The sequence below is a fragment of the Patagioenas fasciata genome, chromosome 2 (assembly GCF_037038585.1).
Source record: "Patagioenas fasciata isolate bPatFas1 chromosome 2, bPatFas1.hap1, whole genome shotgun sequence".
NCBI classification, from domain to species: domain Eukaryota; kingdom Metazoa; phylum Chordata; class Aves; order Columbiformes; family Columbidae; genus Patagioenas; species Patagioenas fasciata.
In genome coordinates, this window is record NC_092521.1 from 50,306,469 (window position 1) to 50,324,951 (window position 18,483).

At 44.3% G+C, this 18,483-nt stretch overlaps 2 protein-coding genes across 3 annotated transcripts in view; both read left to right on the top strand.

Moving 5' to 3' along the window:
- The window catches only part of ANKRD29 (ankyrin repeat domain 29), a 29,756-nt gene extending 24,522 nt beyond the window's left edge, over positions 1-5,234 (top strand). For both annotated transcript variants that reach the window (XM_065831960.2, XM_071804191.1), the window contains 4 exons: positions 153-251; positions 721-816; positions 1,883-1,981; positions 3,542-5,234. In XM_065831960.2, the coding sequence (XP_065688032.1) occupies positions 153-251; positions 721-816; positions 1,883-1,981; positions 3,542-3,625 (378 nt within the window). In that variant the 3' untranslated portion in view covers positions 3,626-5,234. The remainder of the gene's footprint in view (positions 1-152; positions 252-720; positions 817-1,882; positions 1,982-3,541) is intronic.
- A 9,913-nt stretch (positions 5,235-15,147) lies between these two features.
- Positions 15,148-18,483, top strand: part of NPC1 (NPC intracellular cholesterol transporter 1) — a 28,176-nt gene continuing 24,840 nt past the window's right edge. The window contains exon 1 of the mRNA XM_065830268.2: positions 15,148-15,442. Coding sequence (XP_065686340.1) covers positions 15,365-15,442 — 78 coding nt within the window. The 5' untranslated portion in view covers positions 15,148-15,364. The remainder of the gene's footprint in view (positions 15,443-18,483) is intronic.

Here is an 18,483-nt window from a genome sequence, read left to right on the forward strand (position 1 = left end):
GCAGCAAAAACTGTGTATGTCTATCTGTGATGTGGGATTTAATTGAGGAATTGAAATACATCCATTCCAGTAGGCAGACTTGAGCAGTAAAATGCCATGGAGCACAGGATCTCAGTGTGGCAGTCTCATTAGCAGTCTCATTTTGTTTGCAGGATGGTACGGCTCCCCTGTGGATTGCATCGCAGATGGGTCACAGTGAAGTGGTGCGAGTAATGCTGCTCCGGGGAGCTGAGCGAGACGCTGCACGGGATGTGAGTAGCACCTCATCCTGCACTCTGTCTGCAGCTTAACACTTCCTAGCTTTTTTTTTTTTTAGGCTGCAAGTCTGCCTGAATGGATGCCCAGTGTCCTCAGAGTCTGCCCGGTTTTCCAGGCTATAAAGTCCCACCATGGGGTCCCTTTTTCCTTTTGTGTCTGGGACAGCTTCCTAGAAGGATCTCCTGGAATAAGGGAGTGGAAATGTCCATATAAATGAGAGGCAAAAGTGCTATATGGTGTCACTGCTTCATTTCACTCTGAAGTTTTCACCTGTCAGAGTAACAATCCTCCAGATGCCCTCAAAGCAGCAGTATAAGTTGTGGAGGTGCCTCCTCAAAGATGATGAACAGAGGATGCTTTCCTCTCAGAGGTGTGGGGGAGAGCTGGCGTTTCCTTCCAGCCAAGGGGAATACAGGTAAAGCATTGGTAACACCTGAACTGACCTTCCTCTCTCTTTTAAAGGATGGTACAACTGCTTTACTGAAGGCTGCCATTAAAGGGTACAACAATGTGATAGAGGAGTTGCTGAAATTCTCTCCCACGCTTGGCCTGCTGAAGGTTAGTAGTGAAACACACAGATTTTAAGCAGCAACTCCAGAAGGCAAAGCGTCTGATGAAAGATCTGGCATTTATGGCTGTACCAGTGGAAGACAATAAGGAGCTTGAGCGCAAAAAAAGTCAACAGAAAAATGAAATTATCTTATTTAGCCTTTAATGCCACACACAAACTAATCTTTTCAAACAAAATTGTGCATTTGATTTGTGGAAGGGGAAAGCACACTGTGTCATAAAAAAACTCCTGCTTTTCGTCATCTGATTTTATTTCTACTGTAAATGGACTGCTGTCAATGGTTCAGCTTCTAGAATTCTACCCAGTTCAATATTTTATTTAGCCAGCAAAATAGTATTCTAAGAGAACTGTTCTGAGCAGAGTCTCTATGTGATTTTGTTTTCTTTTTAATTCAAAAAATGACTTGAAAAGTAACAGATATTTGGAGGGTGCTTTTTACAAGCTGATCTAATTTTATGTGCCTATAAATCACACACTTAGCCTCTGTGCGTGCAACTAATTGGCATTTTTATGTACTTGAAAATCCAGGTGGCATTAACTTACTTGATAATTGCAAGTATGAAATAGCTTCCACGCCTATTTGAACTGTCAGTTTGCAGCCACAAACAAAAAGCCAGCCATAAAATATCACCATTCAGCTGTCTGACATTGAGACCATTAATCATCAGAGAAAGAAGATAAAATGCACAGATGGTTTCCATTACTGCTTGTACTTCTGTTTCACTTGCTAATGGCTGATTTTGCCAGGCAGAAGCAAGTGCTGTGTTCATTTCACCTCTAATCTATGGACAAGGGTAATTTTTAAAAGGAAATATTGCTGTGGTGAAGTGAACTTGACTCTCATTTTTATTAAAGCATTTAAAATCACCTCCTTCACAGCCCACTCACCTGCCAGCGCCCTGTCTAAATCAGACCCTATACCTTTGATGACCTAACCTCTGCCATGTTACTTCTTTCTGGTTCATAGGTTTGCTCTTTGCAAACATTTGTGTTTCAGTGCCTTTTTGATTTCTTCCCATGCATGCTACAAATGTCTCCCATGGTATTTTCTAGAATGGGACCTCTGCTCTCCACGCAGCCGTCCTGAGCGGCAACGCGAGGACAGTGGCACTGCTTCTTGAAGCTGGAGCTGACCCGTGCCTGAGGAACAAGGTACATCCTGGAACACCGTCCCTGGTGCGGAGCAGCTAGGAAGAACCGAGCGATGGAGCTCTGTGTGCCAGAGAGGCGGTGGCAGCCCACATTTCTATGCTGGTCTGTGGTTGCCTCTTGATCCTCTCCTGAAGCACCACCGCTTGGCCCATGTGTTTCTGTATACAGCCATCTATAAGGGTGCGAGGCAGTGCCACTGCTGATGCTGGTTCTTGCCAAATTACATCAGTCTGAGAATAACTAAACCACTCACTCACTCAAGAGTCACAGATTAAATTGTCCACTAGTCACGGGTTAGCTAGGTTGTATTTTAGGGAAACAATAATCTGTTACTGTTTTGATAAATCATAATTTATACTAATAACTCCATATAGATGGGTAAGTGGGCAAAATGTGTTATCTGGGTGCCTCTGATAAGAAAACTTGGCTAGAATTCAGCATATTGCTGCTACAAAAAAAATCCCAAATTACATGCATCTTTCCAATATCTTACTGTAAATATGTTAGTTTCTTGAACTAGATTCACATTATTTTTATAACAGAAACTTTTGTGCAGAAAACTTGTCCTGGTTTTATTCTGTAAATTGTTTTAACAGTACATATTTGATGATTTCCATGAAAATGTCTTCCTCTGAATTGTGTTTATGAACTATTTGCCACTAGTATTTGACATCTGTCTGGGTTTGTTAAGCTGTGAATGGGTGGTTTGGTGTTTACTTCTGGTTTATGACTGGGTGGATGAAAGTCTGTAACACAAGTAATGCAGCAGGAACCTTCTAAATGTTTCAGTCCTTTAATACAAGACCTGTGCCTGTTATTTATGTATCATTCCACTTGATGGCAGCAGAGTTAATGCCACTCATACAGTAATTCGCATTTATAGGCATTTTGTTTTGATATTAACCCAAAAAATGTGCAAGATTCTTCTGCTACTAATGGTGATTTACAGCAGAAGGGCATGCAATATAAGAAAGTCTATGGCTGTAACTTCTTCTACTGATTTTTTTTTTTTTTTATAAACACATGCAGTTTGGAACAAGAGTACATTTGCAGGACAAAATTACTGATTTTCAGAAGTAGGTTCATTATAAATACTTCATGATACCAAAATTGTGTACAATCAATGCAGAAGACCAAACTCTGATGTTCTATTGCCAGTCCTACAGAATAGTACTGACTAGTTCATAGCAATTAAAGTTTGGATTTTCATGGACCTCGGCACTTAAAGACTTGCCTCATCTCCCCTAAAAATCAGCTGCTATGCTCTCTCTTACTTCTGGGGCAGAAGCATAGGCAGCCCAAGGGATACACCATTTAGCCTGGACTGTCAGCACAGAATAAGCTGACCACTCAAATCCCATGTTGGGATTATTTTGAAGACTTAAGTTAGACTTGCACACTGAAAGGTGATTTCTTAAGATATCTCCAACAGTGCCATAGACAACAACGGAATTAACACATCATTATAATGCCTAGTGCCATCTTCTTTAGAGCATAAGGCTTTTAAACCATGTTTTGGAAATATTCATTTCTGCTAACCTCAATGTTTTCTTGTTCCAGGCAAATGAATTGCCAGCAGAACTAACAAAAAATGAACGCATCCTCCGACTTCTCCGCATGAAGGAAAAGCAAAGGAAAAGCTAATGCAGCCCTCTAGCAAACTGGTTTGACAGAGATGTGCCCTGACCGCAGTCGCATGACAGTAAACCCTGACAGTTGCCCGAAAAGGGCTTGTTGGAACAGTTTGCAGAACTGATCAGCCTCTCCAGCACATGCTCCCTGAACACACAAGGCCCTTGCCATGGGGTCACCACGGGCTGGGGCCTCCGCCTGGCATTGCTGAGCACAGAAAGACTGCAGTGGGAGCAGGGTTTGGCCTGGGAGCTGCGTTTACACCACCTGTACTCCAGCATCCCACCAGTCCCAGCACCCACGTTTGCTCTTCTGCGTCTGCAGCGTACGCATCCCCACACACACAAGCACTCCCACCGTTTCAGACACATGTTCCTGTACTGGTATGGCTACACACCCATAATGGATACTTCAGGGTGCTCTTGTGGGTCAGGAGGACTCAGCCCTTGTGCCAAAAGGACGTCCAGATCTCCCAGCTGTTTGGATGCAGTCGGTCCTGGGGGAGCCCCATGGTGCTGCTGCCCTCCCTTTGCTGGCAGAGCTGGTTCAGAACATTCCTCTCTACCTCCAAGTGCTGCGTGGGGCTAGAGGTGAAATCTCACCTGCAACATCTCAAAGGGAAACATCTCCTGCCAGCCCAGGGCTTTGGTAACGTTTTGGCTACTACTTGAAGCTCCACAGAAATGCTCCAGAGCATTACAAATTATGCCAAAAGCTATCAACCAAACAATAAGCAAGGAGATGTCCTCCTCAGTCGTAGCATCCTGATCTGTCAATCTGTCCAGCAACAGAAACACAGCAGAGCAGTTGGCAGCATTTTGTGATGCATTTGCAGTGCTTTGGGGGTCCATCCCCAAGCCTACAGTCTACATATGTGCATTTCGGTGGGTAGGGGAGGACCAGTTACTGAGCAAACCAACCAGGACGTATCATTCACTGATGCAAGTACACAGAAAATTAGCTGTTGGGTACAACAGCATAGATGTGAGATAAGTAGTATACATGTGTTCTGCACACGCATAAATGTGACACTATGGTTTAGAACCCACAGCTACTATGCAATGCACTTGTTCCTCAGGACTGTGACGGGAGTTAAGGGAGAAGTGTGCAGTGTACAGGTGTTTCAACAGCTGGTGAGAGGGCTACATGTAGCTGCACTTGAACAGGCCCACTAATTAATGTGGGCATGGAAAGTGAAGGCCTAACAGCAATTTTGGCCTTTGTTGTGGTTGAGACGCTTAGACATGCTACTAGTGCCTGTGTGGGGAAGGCAGTGCTAATTGTAGATGGTTTGTGAAGAGCTATGTTTTAACCATATTGCTGTAAGACACCCCATTAAAACTCAGTTATTTTTGCTGTATAAACAGTATATACTAAGTCCTGTTAGCCACAAAAAACATTAGAGATTATTTTGTAGTGAGTTGAGGTATAGCGTTAGTTCAGTGCATAAATCCAGGCACTTTACCTGCCTTCAAACCTTAGCAATTTACTGAAAAATTGCGTTAAAAGTTGAAGACAGAGAAGATTGTAGAGAAGCAAAATGTTCCCCATTTAAACAATGTCTGCCTGGGACTCAACTGAATTCTTGCACTTTTGCTTCAGTTAGTTAAAAAAAAGAAAAAAAAAAAAAAAGGAAAAAAAAAAGCTTTTAGTGAGCTAGCACAAATGAATGTAGTGAGCTCCACAAATGAATGTAGTTTACTTAGTGCAAATTAGCCATATATATTACCAAATCATAATGCTATTCTTTTTATGAGTAACTTAGGTAAGAAGTTCTAGTGAAGAGAACAGAAGTGGGCAAACCTTTGCTTGGGAGCTGGAATTGCTATTCAGTTTCTATTCAGCATTAGAAAGGAAAACTTTAAGTTTTCCAACAAAATAAGAAGACACCAGAAAAATCTGTTTGTTTAGGTAATTCATGCTGCTGTATTTTAAAATTAAAATAATGTTGTGCCTAACAGAAACTTGCAGACAAACTGGTACAGTACCAAAGAATTATGCAAGATGCTTAGAGGATGATTGCATCCAGGGTTCAATTATGCAAAAGACTAAAAAGTACTGAGCATGCAGAAATCTCAAGAGCCTTATTGGGACTTCAAGTTGCACAGCATATTGTGAGACTGGACTCTAACTTGTTTAAAAATCAATGCTGGAGAGGATAGGTTTATTTGGAGCCCCCAGTGGGCTGAAGTGAACATACTATTTTGGAGAATACCAGAGGGACTCCAGGCAGTCTGGCCTCAATATTGATCTTTATCCCATAAGTTTCTTCAAATCAACAGCTGGAAACAACCACACTCTTAAGATTAAAAGCCCTTTCACAGTTGTAAAGGAGAAGGATAATCATTAGAAGGTCTTCAGCAGTCATGCTGGGTGAGTAATAAATACTCTTAATATCAAATAGACTGTAGTGATCAATCAATCTTCCTAAAAAATGTGGAAGCCTCTACTGTTGGGGAGGGTGTTCTATTTTTCTCTGATGATAGAGCATAAGAGAAAGGACAGGGCAAGCCAACAGCCGTTCCATGACAGCTGAAATAAGTAAGCTGAGACAACAACATGCAGGTTGCCAGTATCTGCAAGTGGCCTCTCTGCCAGGCATATTTTCTTGTGAGAGGTCTGACCCCAAAGGGAGCAACTACTCAGCAAAGAGCTGCTTCTTGAACTATACCTGTCCATGGGAAGATGGTTTTTTGCTCCTCGCCATTTAGAGAAGGAATTCCCAGGTTGTGTGTCCAGCTGTCTCCATGACTGGCCACCACAGCTGGGGCTCTCACACAACAAGCAAAGAATATCTGGAATGCTGCATCCCGTAGAGCGCATCTATCGTCCTTCTTCTGAGAGGATGCAGTTACCAGCTCCTTGGTTGTTTTGAGCAGTGTTGAGCTATAACTGGCTTTTCTTATTTCTAAACAGAATTTGAAATGTGAGGCTAGAACAGGTTGAAGGGAAAGGCTTTGTAGCTCCCTCCTCAGTCTTATGAGTGTTCACTGACATGGCATGCAGGCTGTGTGGGTCTCCACGGTGGAGAACAGGCAGTGAAGTCTTTCTCTGTCCTGTTCAAGCTGAAGTTGAATCTACCTTCAGCAAAGACACTATTCAGCCAACATGGGATTTTTAGCCATGGAAACATTCCTGTTGGGAGCATCTGTTTCGTGTGGGAGCCTTTGGAGAGAGGGCTGGTTTTAGTTTTGGGTTCCCTGTAACCAAAAGGTGCTTATTCTGCCTGTAGATGGGTTTGAAATTTGCAATACCATTTCTCACCATGCAGTGAGTTCTTAGTATTTATTGAGCTGCTGTTCTCTTTAAAGTGCTCAGTAAATACTGCTGTGGTTTGTTTGTTGTTCTGAAACGGAAACCTGCTTTCCCTTAGTAGCTGAAGTGATTCATTAATATTGACAGTAGCTCTTTGCATAGTTGTCGTGCCTTTTATGCAAGGCTTTCCAAGTGGTCTGCAGACACTACTATCTTTGTGTGTTCCAAAATGCATTGCTGGGGGAGGCAGGGAAATAGATTATTTCATTCACTCACCAGTGAAACGCAGCAGCTGTTCATCAGTTCATGTCAATAGACAAGAGTAAATTTAGACTAGAAATTCAAGGGCACCAAATCCATTTCACAGTTGGCAGGGTGAAGGTGGGTACTATATAATGATGTGAAATAATCTGGGACAGAATAACAGGCCAGATTGGTTTTTGGGTGAGGTTTTGGGGTTTCTTTTCCCCGCAAAGTGCCATATATATATCTTACACCCCCCAAAAATGACCTCTACTAGCACACTGCTTTTTGGCTTGCCTCTCTGCACATTCAGATCCAGGGGCCCAGCCTGCTGGCCTCTCTACCTGGGATTTATGCAGGTGCTATAATATGATGACTTCCCATCAGCTGCAAGTGAGCATAAAGGATGTGAGACCGAGAACAGGCTACACAAATTAGTCAATGAGAAGTAGAGCATCTTTTTTTTTTTTTTAATTTCACTAGTATCGAACCATTGGAGAATGGGGATGAGCACAAGGAAAGGCCCATGTGGTATAGAGAGAAGTGGCATCTGATCAGTAACAAGGTATTGGTGTTGCCTCAGAGGTCTCAGATTCATGGAGCTCATCATTTAAGAGGATCACTGCAGTGCAGTGTTGAGGGACATGTATTTAGTAATGATTAAAAAGACAATGTTGTACCTCCTAACTTGCACATGCTGTTCTTCCCTTGGAGTGAAAACATCTCACTACTCATCCACCCACCTTTGTTTAGTTTAGAAAAGCTGAGAGAGTTAGAGCAGCAGATCAAACAGCTGCAGGTCATGCTTAATGCACTTTAACAACAATGGTTATTTGCCTCAGAGTCAGGGCCTAATTGCAAGAATAATTCATGCATCTTTATTCAGCTGGTCATAGTGACTATTGGGAAATCCATAAGTAAACCAAATCTTATATTGTCTCAAATTTCAGAACTATTGTACAGAAAATGAGGTAGCACAAACCTCTTCCCATTTGTACTTCACTTAATATGAACACTGAGCAGATATAAAAAACTGCCTTTGTCTGGAACCCTTGAGTCAGTGTGTTAAAACATTAACATTTGCTGTGAGTCCAACCAAAGATTATACATGTGGCTCTTTTTTCCAGCAATGGAGTATTATACTGCACAAATGGGTCTAAATGGAGTTGTGCCTTCTCAGAGTGGTTCTGCATTTGGTCCTTGGAAATGTCACAATAGTTTCATACTTTTCTGAATTCCACTTTCTTTTGACCTGCCCTTTTCTGCATTTGATAAAAGCTATATAAATTTACCCAATTCCATGTAAGACTAATATTCTGCAACAGGAATGTTACTTTGCTAAAACACGGTTTTCCATACCATTGTTTCAATAAAAATTAATATACTACTTGGATTATCTTGTCTGCATACTTCAATATTTCTTTCCTCCCTATTCTACTCTTTCTCTTTGTAGAATGCCAGAATTAATTTCCTGTTTACATAAAGACCACTTTATTCTACTCCACCTGATTGATTAGATTTTTACTATTTTCCAGGTCTTTACAGATGAGATAGCATTCACAAAGCAAATAAAGCCAATGCCTTGGCTTGAGAAACAGGAAAATTTGATTAAGCAGGACATAACAAGGTTTCTTTCAAAGATCCAGACACGAGTGACAGACTCCCCTTGATATTAACATCCCTTAGGTCTGATCTGATGGGAAGATTATAAAAAGCAACTTAGGAACCAAAGGAATAAGACTACATTTTTATTCAGTTAGCCAAACATGTCTCGGTGGTTCTGTTATTATTCCTAGATGTAAAACTGGTCCTTACACTGATCTGACATACTTCAGCTTTGGGTTGTTTTTTTTTAAAAAAAGGCTACAACCTGCTGATACGCTTCTTATGGTACACAGTAGATTATGAACACTATGAGAGGGGAAAAGAGTCTACACTGAAAACCGTATTTTTGACCTTGTGTTTGACATCCCTGGCTTTTTGCCTCATTTCTACAATTTTCTGTTGTGGTGAGCTACATTTTAAATCATCATCAAAAATTCCTACAGCCACAACTCAGTAAAGCATCTCCATCAGTCAGAAAATACCAGGAGAAAGTGCTGTGACTTGTTGATGGCCTGAATTACTACTAGGATGAATTCTGGTAGCGGAAAGCTTCTTAATTTTGCACACTAAAGCATAGCCAAACAGTGTCAAGTGGTTGAAATGAGTGAAGATCATTGTCTATTGGGGGAAAAAAAAAGCAAAAAAAAAGCTGAGATCCAAAAAAACCCCACCAAAACAAACCAACCAAACAAACCAACCAAAAACCAAACCCAAAACACAAAATTCCACAACCAAACCAGAGTACTTTTCATTCTGAAAGATGCGTTTCACTTGAAACATTTTGTGTTTGATTCAGGAATTACTGCATGAAATTATGTGAGATGCAGGAAGTAATACTATGTGATCATAATAGTCTCCTTGACCTTAAAATATATGAATCAATAAATTTTTTACTTTGACTCCTCAGTGATTTAAAGAGATGCTAACCCTCATGAGATCAATGAGATGACCATATGCCTAGCAACCATGGCTGTAGTTGCATGGCAAAATGCAACGTGAGATGCGTACCTAAATTGTCTCTAAATAATCTGTTTTGCTCTCCCAATGTTGACATAGCATTTTAATGGGATGAATACTTTAATGTCCTGTTTTTAATGTTGAGTCGGTTGTTCAAAGCTGGCACAAGGGCTGTGTAGTGCTGCACCTTGCCAGGGAGAAGGGATCAGCAGAGCAACCTCGGGCACACTGGTGGGGTACACAGCAAAGTCAGAAAGGAACAAGGGATGCCACTTTTTGCTATGGCAGATGTTTCACTGGCTTGAACACACAAATGGAGCATGACACAACACGGACCTGAAATGGACTACTGTGATTTTATATACACATATGCAAATATACTCTTTATCCAGCATATGGGTTGAGGTTCCTCCAGTCTCCCTGGAAAAGTAACATCAGAACCTTGCAGTCTGCTTATCCAGACTACATTGCATGAAGAGGTAGAAGAAACATACCACTTTCTGAAGACTCCAATAGCAGGCTCTGCAGATGCTCCCCTGGTCATGCTCTACTCAGCGGGCAAACTGTTATAAGCCTTACCATATTCTCCATTTCAACAGCAAATCCTGAGTTACCAAGTGGCAGTGTGGTGTTCACAGGGACTCAGTAAATTACACTAATGCAAACCAGAAGCCATATAAACCCATTAATAGGTCTAATCTCTAATTTGTTAGCATATCAGTGCTTACACACAGTATCTGGCGTGAGTACACACCGTACCTCTTTGCTCACAGCAGTAAGTGTGGCGTGTCTGCAGACTGCTGCAATAATTAAGCAGCATTTATACAGCATTTTCTTTCAACAGCTCACTGGTTGACACCTAGTTTTGGAGCTCTTGGGCCACATGTTGCCATGTAATTGGCACCTCTTTACAGAAGACAAAATTGCACTGCAAAGGTGGGAACCTGCCCAGATCATCCAGCAAAAATTGTAGCAAAACTGGAAAAAGCTTTGAGTCATTTGACTTCAAGTCCCAAGCTTTTGCTACTAGGTAATAAATGACTTTGCCTGATTGTAATAAAAATGAACAAATTTCAATGACTTCAATGATAAATGCGGAAAGCATGTAATCTTAAGGAGTCACTTTCTGAGATAAGGTAGGGACACTAGTGCAGGTTGGTAGAGCAGCCATCAAAAGGACATCAAGGCAGAAACAAAGATGAAAAGATAAAAAGACACGATTCAGCATCACCTGACACACTACATGTATATTTAAGCGAGTATATTTAAATGAGTATCAGCCCCCTCCGTCTGATTTGATTCCACATGGGAATTTTGAAGCACAGAGTACCTGACCAAAGTAACAGGTACATTGAGGTGGTTATAATTAAAAGGTGATTAGGCCTCCACAGGTAAGGAGGGCTGACAAATGAGAGCTGATTAAAAGAATATGATTTGCTCTACAAGACCAAATAAGAAACACCATCTTTGTTTAGTACAAGTCTTATTCCGGTTTAGCTGGAAAAACCATCTCGGAACAAGCTACTGTGGTTCGGACTGGCTCGACAAAAAAGTGGAAGAGTGAGAAACTGGGTGAAACTTCTCACCCACCTGTTGCAGCTTGTCTTCACACAGCTTGCAAGATGTCCAAGGAGAATATTGTGCTCTCCCATGTGCTTGTGCAGCGTATTGCTTAACGTAGCTCCCACTTCTTGAAAGTGCCTCTGGGTATTAGCGCAATAGAAATAATAAAGGCTCGTAATAAATTATGGAGAATAAACAGCAATGGACGTTTTAATTGATTTTGCTGCAAAGCGATCACGTATTGTGTTTCCATTTGCATGCGTGAGTAATTCTTCAGACAGATTGCCATCTAAAAATCGGAAGGTCATTACCACTAGGTGCTTGAGTTTCTACTCAAAGTGGCAACATGGTTTTCACTTCTGCATTGAGTAAAGCAATGGATACACAGTAAGGTCTACATCTATGAAGGCAATGCTCAGGGCTTTCCAGCAAAGACATAGAAGAGAACAAAGCAGGCAGCTGTTTTACACAAGCTTCCCAGCACACACCTTTCCACCATTCAGGGTACCCAGTGAGGGAAAGAATGAAAAATTAAAGACTTGTTTGGTGCGATGGAGGCACCAAGTGACACACTACACAATAAATTAATATTGGCCTCTTCTTCCGGGCAGAAAAATTTAGTTTTGTTTATGCTGCTGACAAGCAGAACAAGTATTCCCCGTTAGCCTTCCAAGAGGACAGTCCCTAATAACTATGCAAAATCCTGGCTTTAAAAAGGAACCTTATGAGACAAAACTTGACAAATGTCCTTCAACAAGAGCAGCCGGGAGTGGGGATGGTCTCCCTTGAGCCTTGTGTACCACAGGCACAGGCAATGTTGGCAGCATTGATCCAGGTTAACCCTTCAGGGCTACTTTTTCCCTTCCTAGAAGGAAAGAGAGAACTTTCAGGTGACACAATCAACGGTGCCAACTTTATCATCAATAACACTCATGCAACTACACGTAAATGCCTGGGACCTCTGCATCCTCACCCCCTGAATATGGCTCACAGCTGCAATGAAGGCTGAAGGCTGCAGCGGGACTGATGGAATCTGGACCCAGCCCTGGTTTGCTGGCTGCCAGCGTACAGAGGCGACATCAAAACAGACTATGATATGTTTGGGCTTCTGTACCTGACTTTACGCAAGATTTCAGAAGTCTCCATGAGCAAAGACAGGCTTAGTCTGATTAGTATTTGTTCATCAGTCTTCAACATCAACATTTCACTGTAGCTTCTGAGTGCAAAAAGGCAGCACTTCCTAAGGGACTGCACTGGAATAACAGTGTGAATTTAGACAGCCATCTAAATAAAGACATGCATCAGAGATTTAGAGAAATATTTAGATAAATATTGAAATACTATCTCTTCTCCCTGTTTACACTCTAGGTGACAGACGTGATATTACACACTTAGTTTATGGTGGAAGTTGTCACTCCCTATATCTTGTTTTGCAACCTTAAAAATTGGTTCTCTCCCACCTATGATTCTTAAATCACTCAGTGTAATTCATTCAGAAAGGAAATGCCCTTTCTGTTTAGTCAGTTTTGCCATCCTTCACCTATGTAAGCTATGCCCACTGCATCCTCTGCTTATGTCCAGTGCCCAGAAAATGTGTCAACTTAGTTCCTTGCTTTTAGGATCACACTGCATAGAGTTGAATTTTTTTAATTTATGACATCAAAATTAAAACCCGATATAACTGTAGCTACTCTAGTTTTATTTAGCAGTTGCCAGATGCCAAGTCCCACACCTGGGATGGCATAACTCCCTGGAAAAGTACAAGCTGGGTGGACGGAACCAATTTTGCAGAAAGGAACAGGGTGAACATGAGTCAGCAGGCTGTATCAGCAAAGGGGTAGCCAGTAGGTCAAGTGTTTGGGTTATTCCTCTCTCTCTGAAACTTGTAAGAGCACATCTGGAGTACTGTGTCCAGTCTCTAGCTCCCCAGAATTAAAAAAAAAGACACGGACATACTGGAGCAAGTCCAGGGTACTACCACCATGATAGCTGTGGCTGCTGGAGCACATGAGCTGTGTTTGCTCAGCTCTAAGCAGACAGCTGGCTCTGGGGACATCTTCCTGTGCTCCACAGCTACCAAAGGGGAGGATGCAGACAAGGGGGAACCAGGTTCTTCTCAGGCAGACACAGTGACAGTGCAAGAGGCAACATGCTCAAGCTGGAACATAGGAAAATCTCTTTAGATATGGGAAACAAACAAACGAATGAACAACAACAAAAAACCTGAACAACAGCCCCAAAGTGTGGTTGAAGAGTGGAACAGTTTGTCCAAGGAGGCTGTGAAATCTCTGCCTCTGGACAACTGGACAAGTCCCTGAGCCACCTGACCTAACTGGAGTGTGCTTTCAGTAGAAAGTTGGAGTACATGACCCTCTAGAGGTCCCAGGAAAACATGTTACACCGTGAAGCTATGACACCAAGGCTAATCTGCATTTTTGTCAGCAGATGGCAATATCTGCTAAATTACGTATTTTATTCCAGCAGCGCAATGTGTGCTGCTGAGCAGTGAAGGCAATAAAGCGGTGGAGAAACCACAGAGAGGCCGCATGGGAATGCACCGCACCCTGCTTTTAGTGAGCCTCCTCCCAGACAGATCCCAAACTGACCCCAAACAAACAGATCCCAGAGGGGCGGAGTGCAATCAGCACTCCAAAAACTGCTGACTGTGGCATCAGTCATGCCCCCGGCTCACAGCCGGTCATGTGAAGCACACGCAGCTATGACAGCTAGATTCACCCCCAGTCAAACAAGCTCCAGGAAAGTGGTTTGCTTGGGAGTTATATTTATTGAAGCTGCAGAGTAATAGTACACGGGATAGTGAGGCTAATGCTTGGAAATAATGAACCAGTGATGATGCTTTTGACAAACCCAGGATTTTTAAAGTGACTTTGATATTTGTAGACCACATGATTATAGAATCATAGGATAGTTTGGGTTGGGAGGGACCTTCGAAAGCCGTCTAGTCCAACTCCCTGCAATGGGCAGGGACATCTTCAACCAGATGAGGTTGCTCAGAGCCCCGTTCAGCCTGGCCTGGAATGTTTCCAGGGAGTGGAGCATCTCCCTTATGAGGAAAGGCTGAGGGCGCTGGGTCTCTCTAGCTCGAAGAAGAGGAGACTGAGGGGCGACCTCATGAATGTTTATAAATATGTAAAGGGTGAGTGTCATGAGGATGGAGCCAGGCTCTTCTCAGTGACAACCAATGATAGGACAAGGGGCAGTGAGTGCAAACTGGGACACAGGTGGTTCCACTTAAACTTGAGAAGAAACTTCTTCACATTGAGGGTGACAGAACACTGGAACAGGCTGCCCAGGGGGGTTGTGGGTTCTTCTCTGGAGACATTCAAAACCCACTTGGACACATTCCTGTGTAACCTCATCCAGATGTTCCTGCTCCAGCAGGTGGATTGGACTAGATGATCTTTCAAGGTTCCTTCCAATCCCCAACATTCTGTGATTCTGTAGGGCATCTACCACCTCTCTGGGCAACCTGTGCCAGTGTTTCACCACCCTCATGTCTGGCCCGAATCTCCCGTCCTTTAGCTTAAAAACATCACCCCTTGTCCTATTGCTAAGCGTCCGTCCCCATCTTTCTTATCGGCCCCTTTTAAGTACAGAAAGGCCGCAACAAGGTCTCCCCGGAGCCTCCTCCAAGCTGAAATAACACTTCTGCGCCCTCACGAAGCCACTGACCGGCTGCTGCCGCAGCCAAGGCGCGATTTTCCGTTCCGGCGCGGCGCAGCTTCCCGCTGAAACCGGCCGAGCTCCCCACCGCACCGTGGCGGAGCGGAACAGCCCCGCTCCGCCCCGCCCCGCCCCGCCCCAGCCCCCGCTGCGCGTCCCGCCCGTGGCGTGAGGCGCGGCCCCGCCCGCTGCCGGAGGGGCGGGGCCCGGGGGTGGGGCGGCGGCGGCCGTTGGCGGTGGCGCGCGGGAAGGGTCCCCCCGCTTCTGCTTCTCGAAGGGGCTGGCGGCGGGGCCTGGAGCACCGCCCGGGCTGGCGAGAGCGGCCCTTCCGGACCTGCGCGGGCGCGGCTGCCTGACGGCCCACCTTCCTCCTCCTACTCCCGCCGCCTCCCGGTGTTGCGGCGGAGAGTCCTGCCAGCCCACTGCGCCCCTGCCTGCGCTGCTATGGGGAGCCTGCAAAGCAGCCCCGGGCGGGGTGGCCTTGGCCTCCTCATCCTCCTCCTGCTTCTGTCGCCCGCGCGGGTAAGTCCCTCCCGGGGAGAGCGCGGCGGGGCAGCCGTGCCTGCGGCAGGGGGATCGGGCCTCCTGATACCGTCGGGAGCAGAGAGGGCGGCGGTGCCCTCCCTGGGGAGCGGGATACCCCTGGGTGTTGCTTCAAGGCGGGGGGAGCCGTGGGGGCTTCCCGTTAGTGGGGGTCTCCCCAGGGGGAAGCTGGGTGGGAGAGCCGGCTGAGCCGTCAGCCGCCAGGTGTGGTGAGGCCGCTTGGGATCGGGGCGAAGCGAAGCGGGGGGGGGATCCCTTCTTTGTCCCCGTTGGGGCTCTCTCTCCCCTTTCCCTCCCTCCAGGACTCGGTGCCAGAGTGAGGCGGGAGTGCGGGGCAGCCCGGTGACACAGCAGGCCGGCCCGGGAGCACCTGTTGGCGGGAGAGCGGGCGGTGTGCTCGGGCTTCGCACACTTCAGCGTCTGCCCGGTCCGAGCACCCTGGGGCTGCACCCAGCCCCCGGCTGCAGCCGTACCGTGTGAGCCCCGGTTATGCAATGCCCTCCGCATGTGAGTGGCCGTGCGGTCACATGTCTGTGCGGAGACTTGTCCTCGGTGTCCGGTTCGGTTTGTACGGAGTGTGTCTTATGCTAGGTGACAGCTTCGGGGAAGTAGTAGTCTGCTATGTGTTAATGTGGTAGTATTAAGACTGCATGTTTCCATAAAATTTAGGACTGGAATAAGTTTGACTTATTGATACTTTAGGAAAAACACTGGAGAACATTCACTCCTCTCAGTCATGTTTTGTTTATGCAGTACTCCAAGATAGGAGTGAGATACCCCACATTCCTCTGGAGGAACAAGGAGTGTCTTGTAAGCCTTAGTGCAGTGTTATTTTTTTTTTCTCACTAAGCAACTTGGAAACATACTTTCTAGGTCAAGTTTTGTGCTTAACACTTTATAAACTCACAAGTTTGACATCCTGTGTGTGCGCTGAGGTTCTCCTGTTGTTGTATCCTCTTCAAACAACTTTTAAAGAGTTTAAACATAAAACTAGGAATTAATTCTTCTGTTACCACTGGAGAAGCTGATTGTTTAGTAGTGACTAATGATCTCCAGGTGGGTAGGTAATGGACTCGCACCTTACTGACACTATTTTATTTAATGTCTTTGAAGGGAGATACCATCTTGTGGAAATGAGTAATTTTCCTGGGCTGGTAAGGGAATGACAAGATGCTTTCCTTTAGGTGGCAGATGGGTACTGAACTAGGGAAGCTTGGAACAACAAGACTTAGGGGAGCAGATTTCAGTTTTGTAATGTAAGAATGTAATTTTTTTTTTTTTTTTTTTTTTTGCCACTAACTGTTATTTCCAGCCTAACAATCCACAAAGTGCACCTTGGTACATTTCAAACAGAAGCTTGTCTTTCAGGTAGACTGAGCCTATATTGTGTTAGATTCTTGCAGAAGGGGAGTATTGTGCAAGTAAACCTGTTCTCTCCTTCAAGTATACTGGAAGTGTCATGTTTTCATGTTTTTGGTTGTGGTGTCTATAAACTAAAATGTCATATGTTATGTTTCTTATTTTTAAAGAAGTCAGTGAATTAGAATGGCATTTCAGTTTGTGGTCCTTCTGTTAGGTACACTTTCACAATGAACTTGAAGTCTTCAGCATGTGTAGGATGTATCTTTCACTCTGAGCAGTGCATGGTTCAAGACTTGTGCCAGCTAACCTGATACTAGTTGGTAGTTAACTGTCCGTCTAAGAACTGCAATGAAAATCTTGGCTCCCTTAGTTTCTTTTCTGAATGTGGATTTACAGGAGGGTGATGTCTTGAAACTGTTATTGTTTTCTTTTGGACATCTTAATGTGCTAGATGATATCTTGTGTGCTTAATGGCAGCTGTTTCAGTTGATATTCATATAATTATGCTAAAACAACAGCTGTCGAATTAGTGGCTACACAAGGTTGGACACAGATTTTCGATCAGCAACTGGGATCCCAACCTGTAGGGTTTGAGTTTCTGAAATCCTGTGGGATGATGTTAATGGAAGGTGCTGTTCTGCCTCAAACTTACCAAGTGGCCCACAGTGCAGTGTTACGTGACCCTGCGCATGAGGTTCCAGAATGCCTGTGTGGAGCAGCTTGTTTGGCAGGGATGGCAATGCAGCTTCACAACAAGAAAGTAATCACTTAAATTACTCCCTGGAAAATCAGGAGTGACTTGTTTGTAGTCTTTCTGGATGGAAAGTGAGGAAGCCTTCTTAGAAGGGGAGAGATCACTGAAGGGAATGACTGGTAGAACTGAGTCATGCTTTGCTGGGTGGTAGACAGTACTTTGTGGTGCAGTATTACTATACCCCTGGAGGGCATCAGAGTGTGTTGTGGGACAGATGTCCTTAGTTGCAGACCACTGCTAGTTAGGGGACCTGTACTTTCTGGTCATGCATGCAGTAAGTGTGTATTTTCCTAATCATTGTCAGTTAACACCAGGTTACTCTGACAGATACCAAACTATTACCCTTATTGCAACTTTCTCTTTCTACTTGACCCTGAATTTTTTCTGACATGTGAAGTGTGCTTGGATAACTCCAGAACTGGGGCTTGTTTTGCCTGACCAGGTGTAGCTGATGATTTTTCTGTCTAAAAGTGAGCAGTCCTTTACCTCTGGGCGAAGGGAACAAGAAAAGCTTGGCAGATTAAGGTTGTCTCTGAATTGGCTCTGTTACTGAAAGAGACAAAGTCAGAGTTAAACCTGTAAAGTTTACTTTAGTCCATGGACCTCCTGCCTCTTGTGGGGAGAGCTGTGAGGTAATGTGCAACTTCTGGGGCAGACCTGACCACTTGTTTCCAGAAACTAGTCTTGCCATTTATTAAGGGTAATGTGATATTGTGTTTCCCTAGAACTCAATTTCTCAACCTAGTGGGCAATGTCAACTACTAAGTGTGATGTGGGCTAGATATTGAGGGAGTGAGCGGGGAAGAGTATGCTGTTTCCTAGAATCTTTCCTCTTGCCCTGCAAGTCCTGGGATCTTTCTTCTTGCTTTGCAAGATCCCAGATGTACCATCCTAGAAGAAGGAA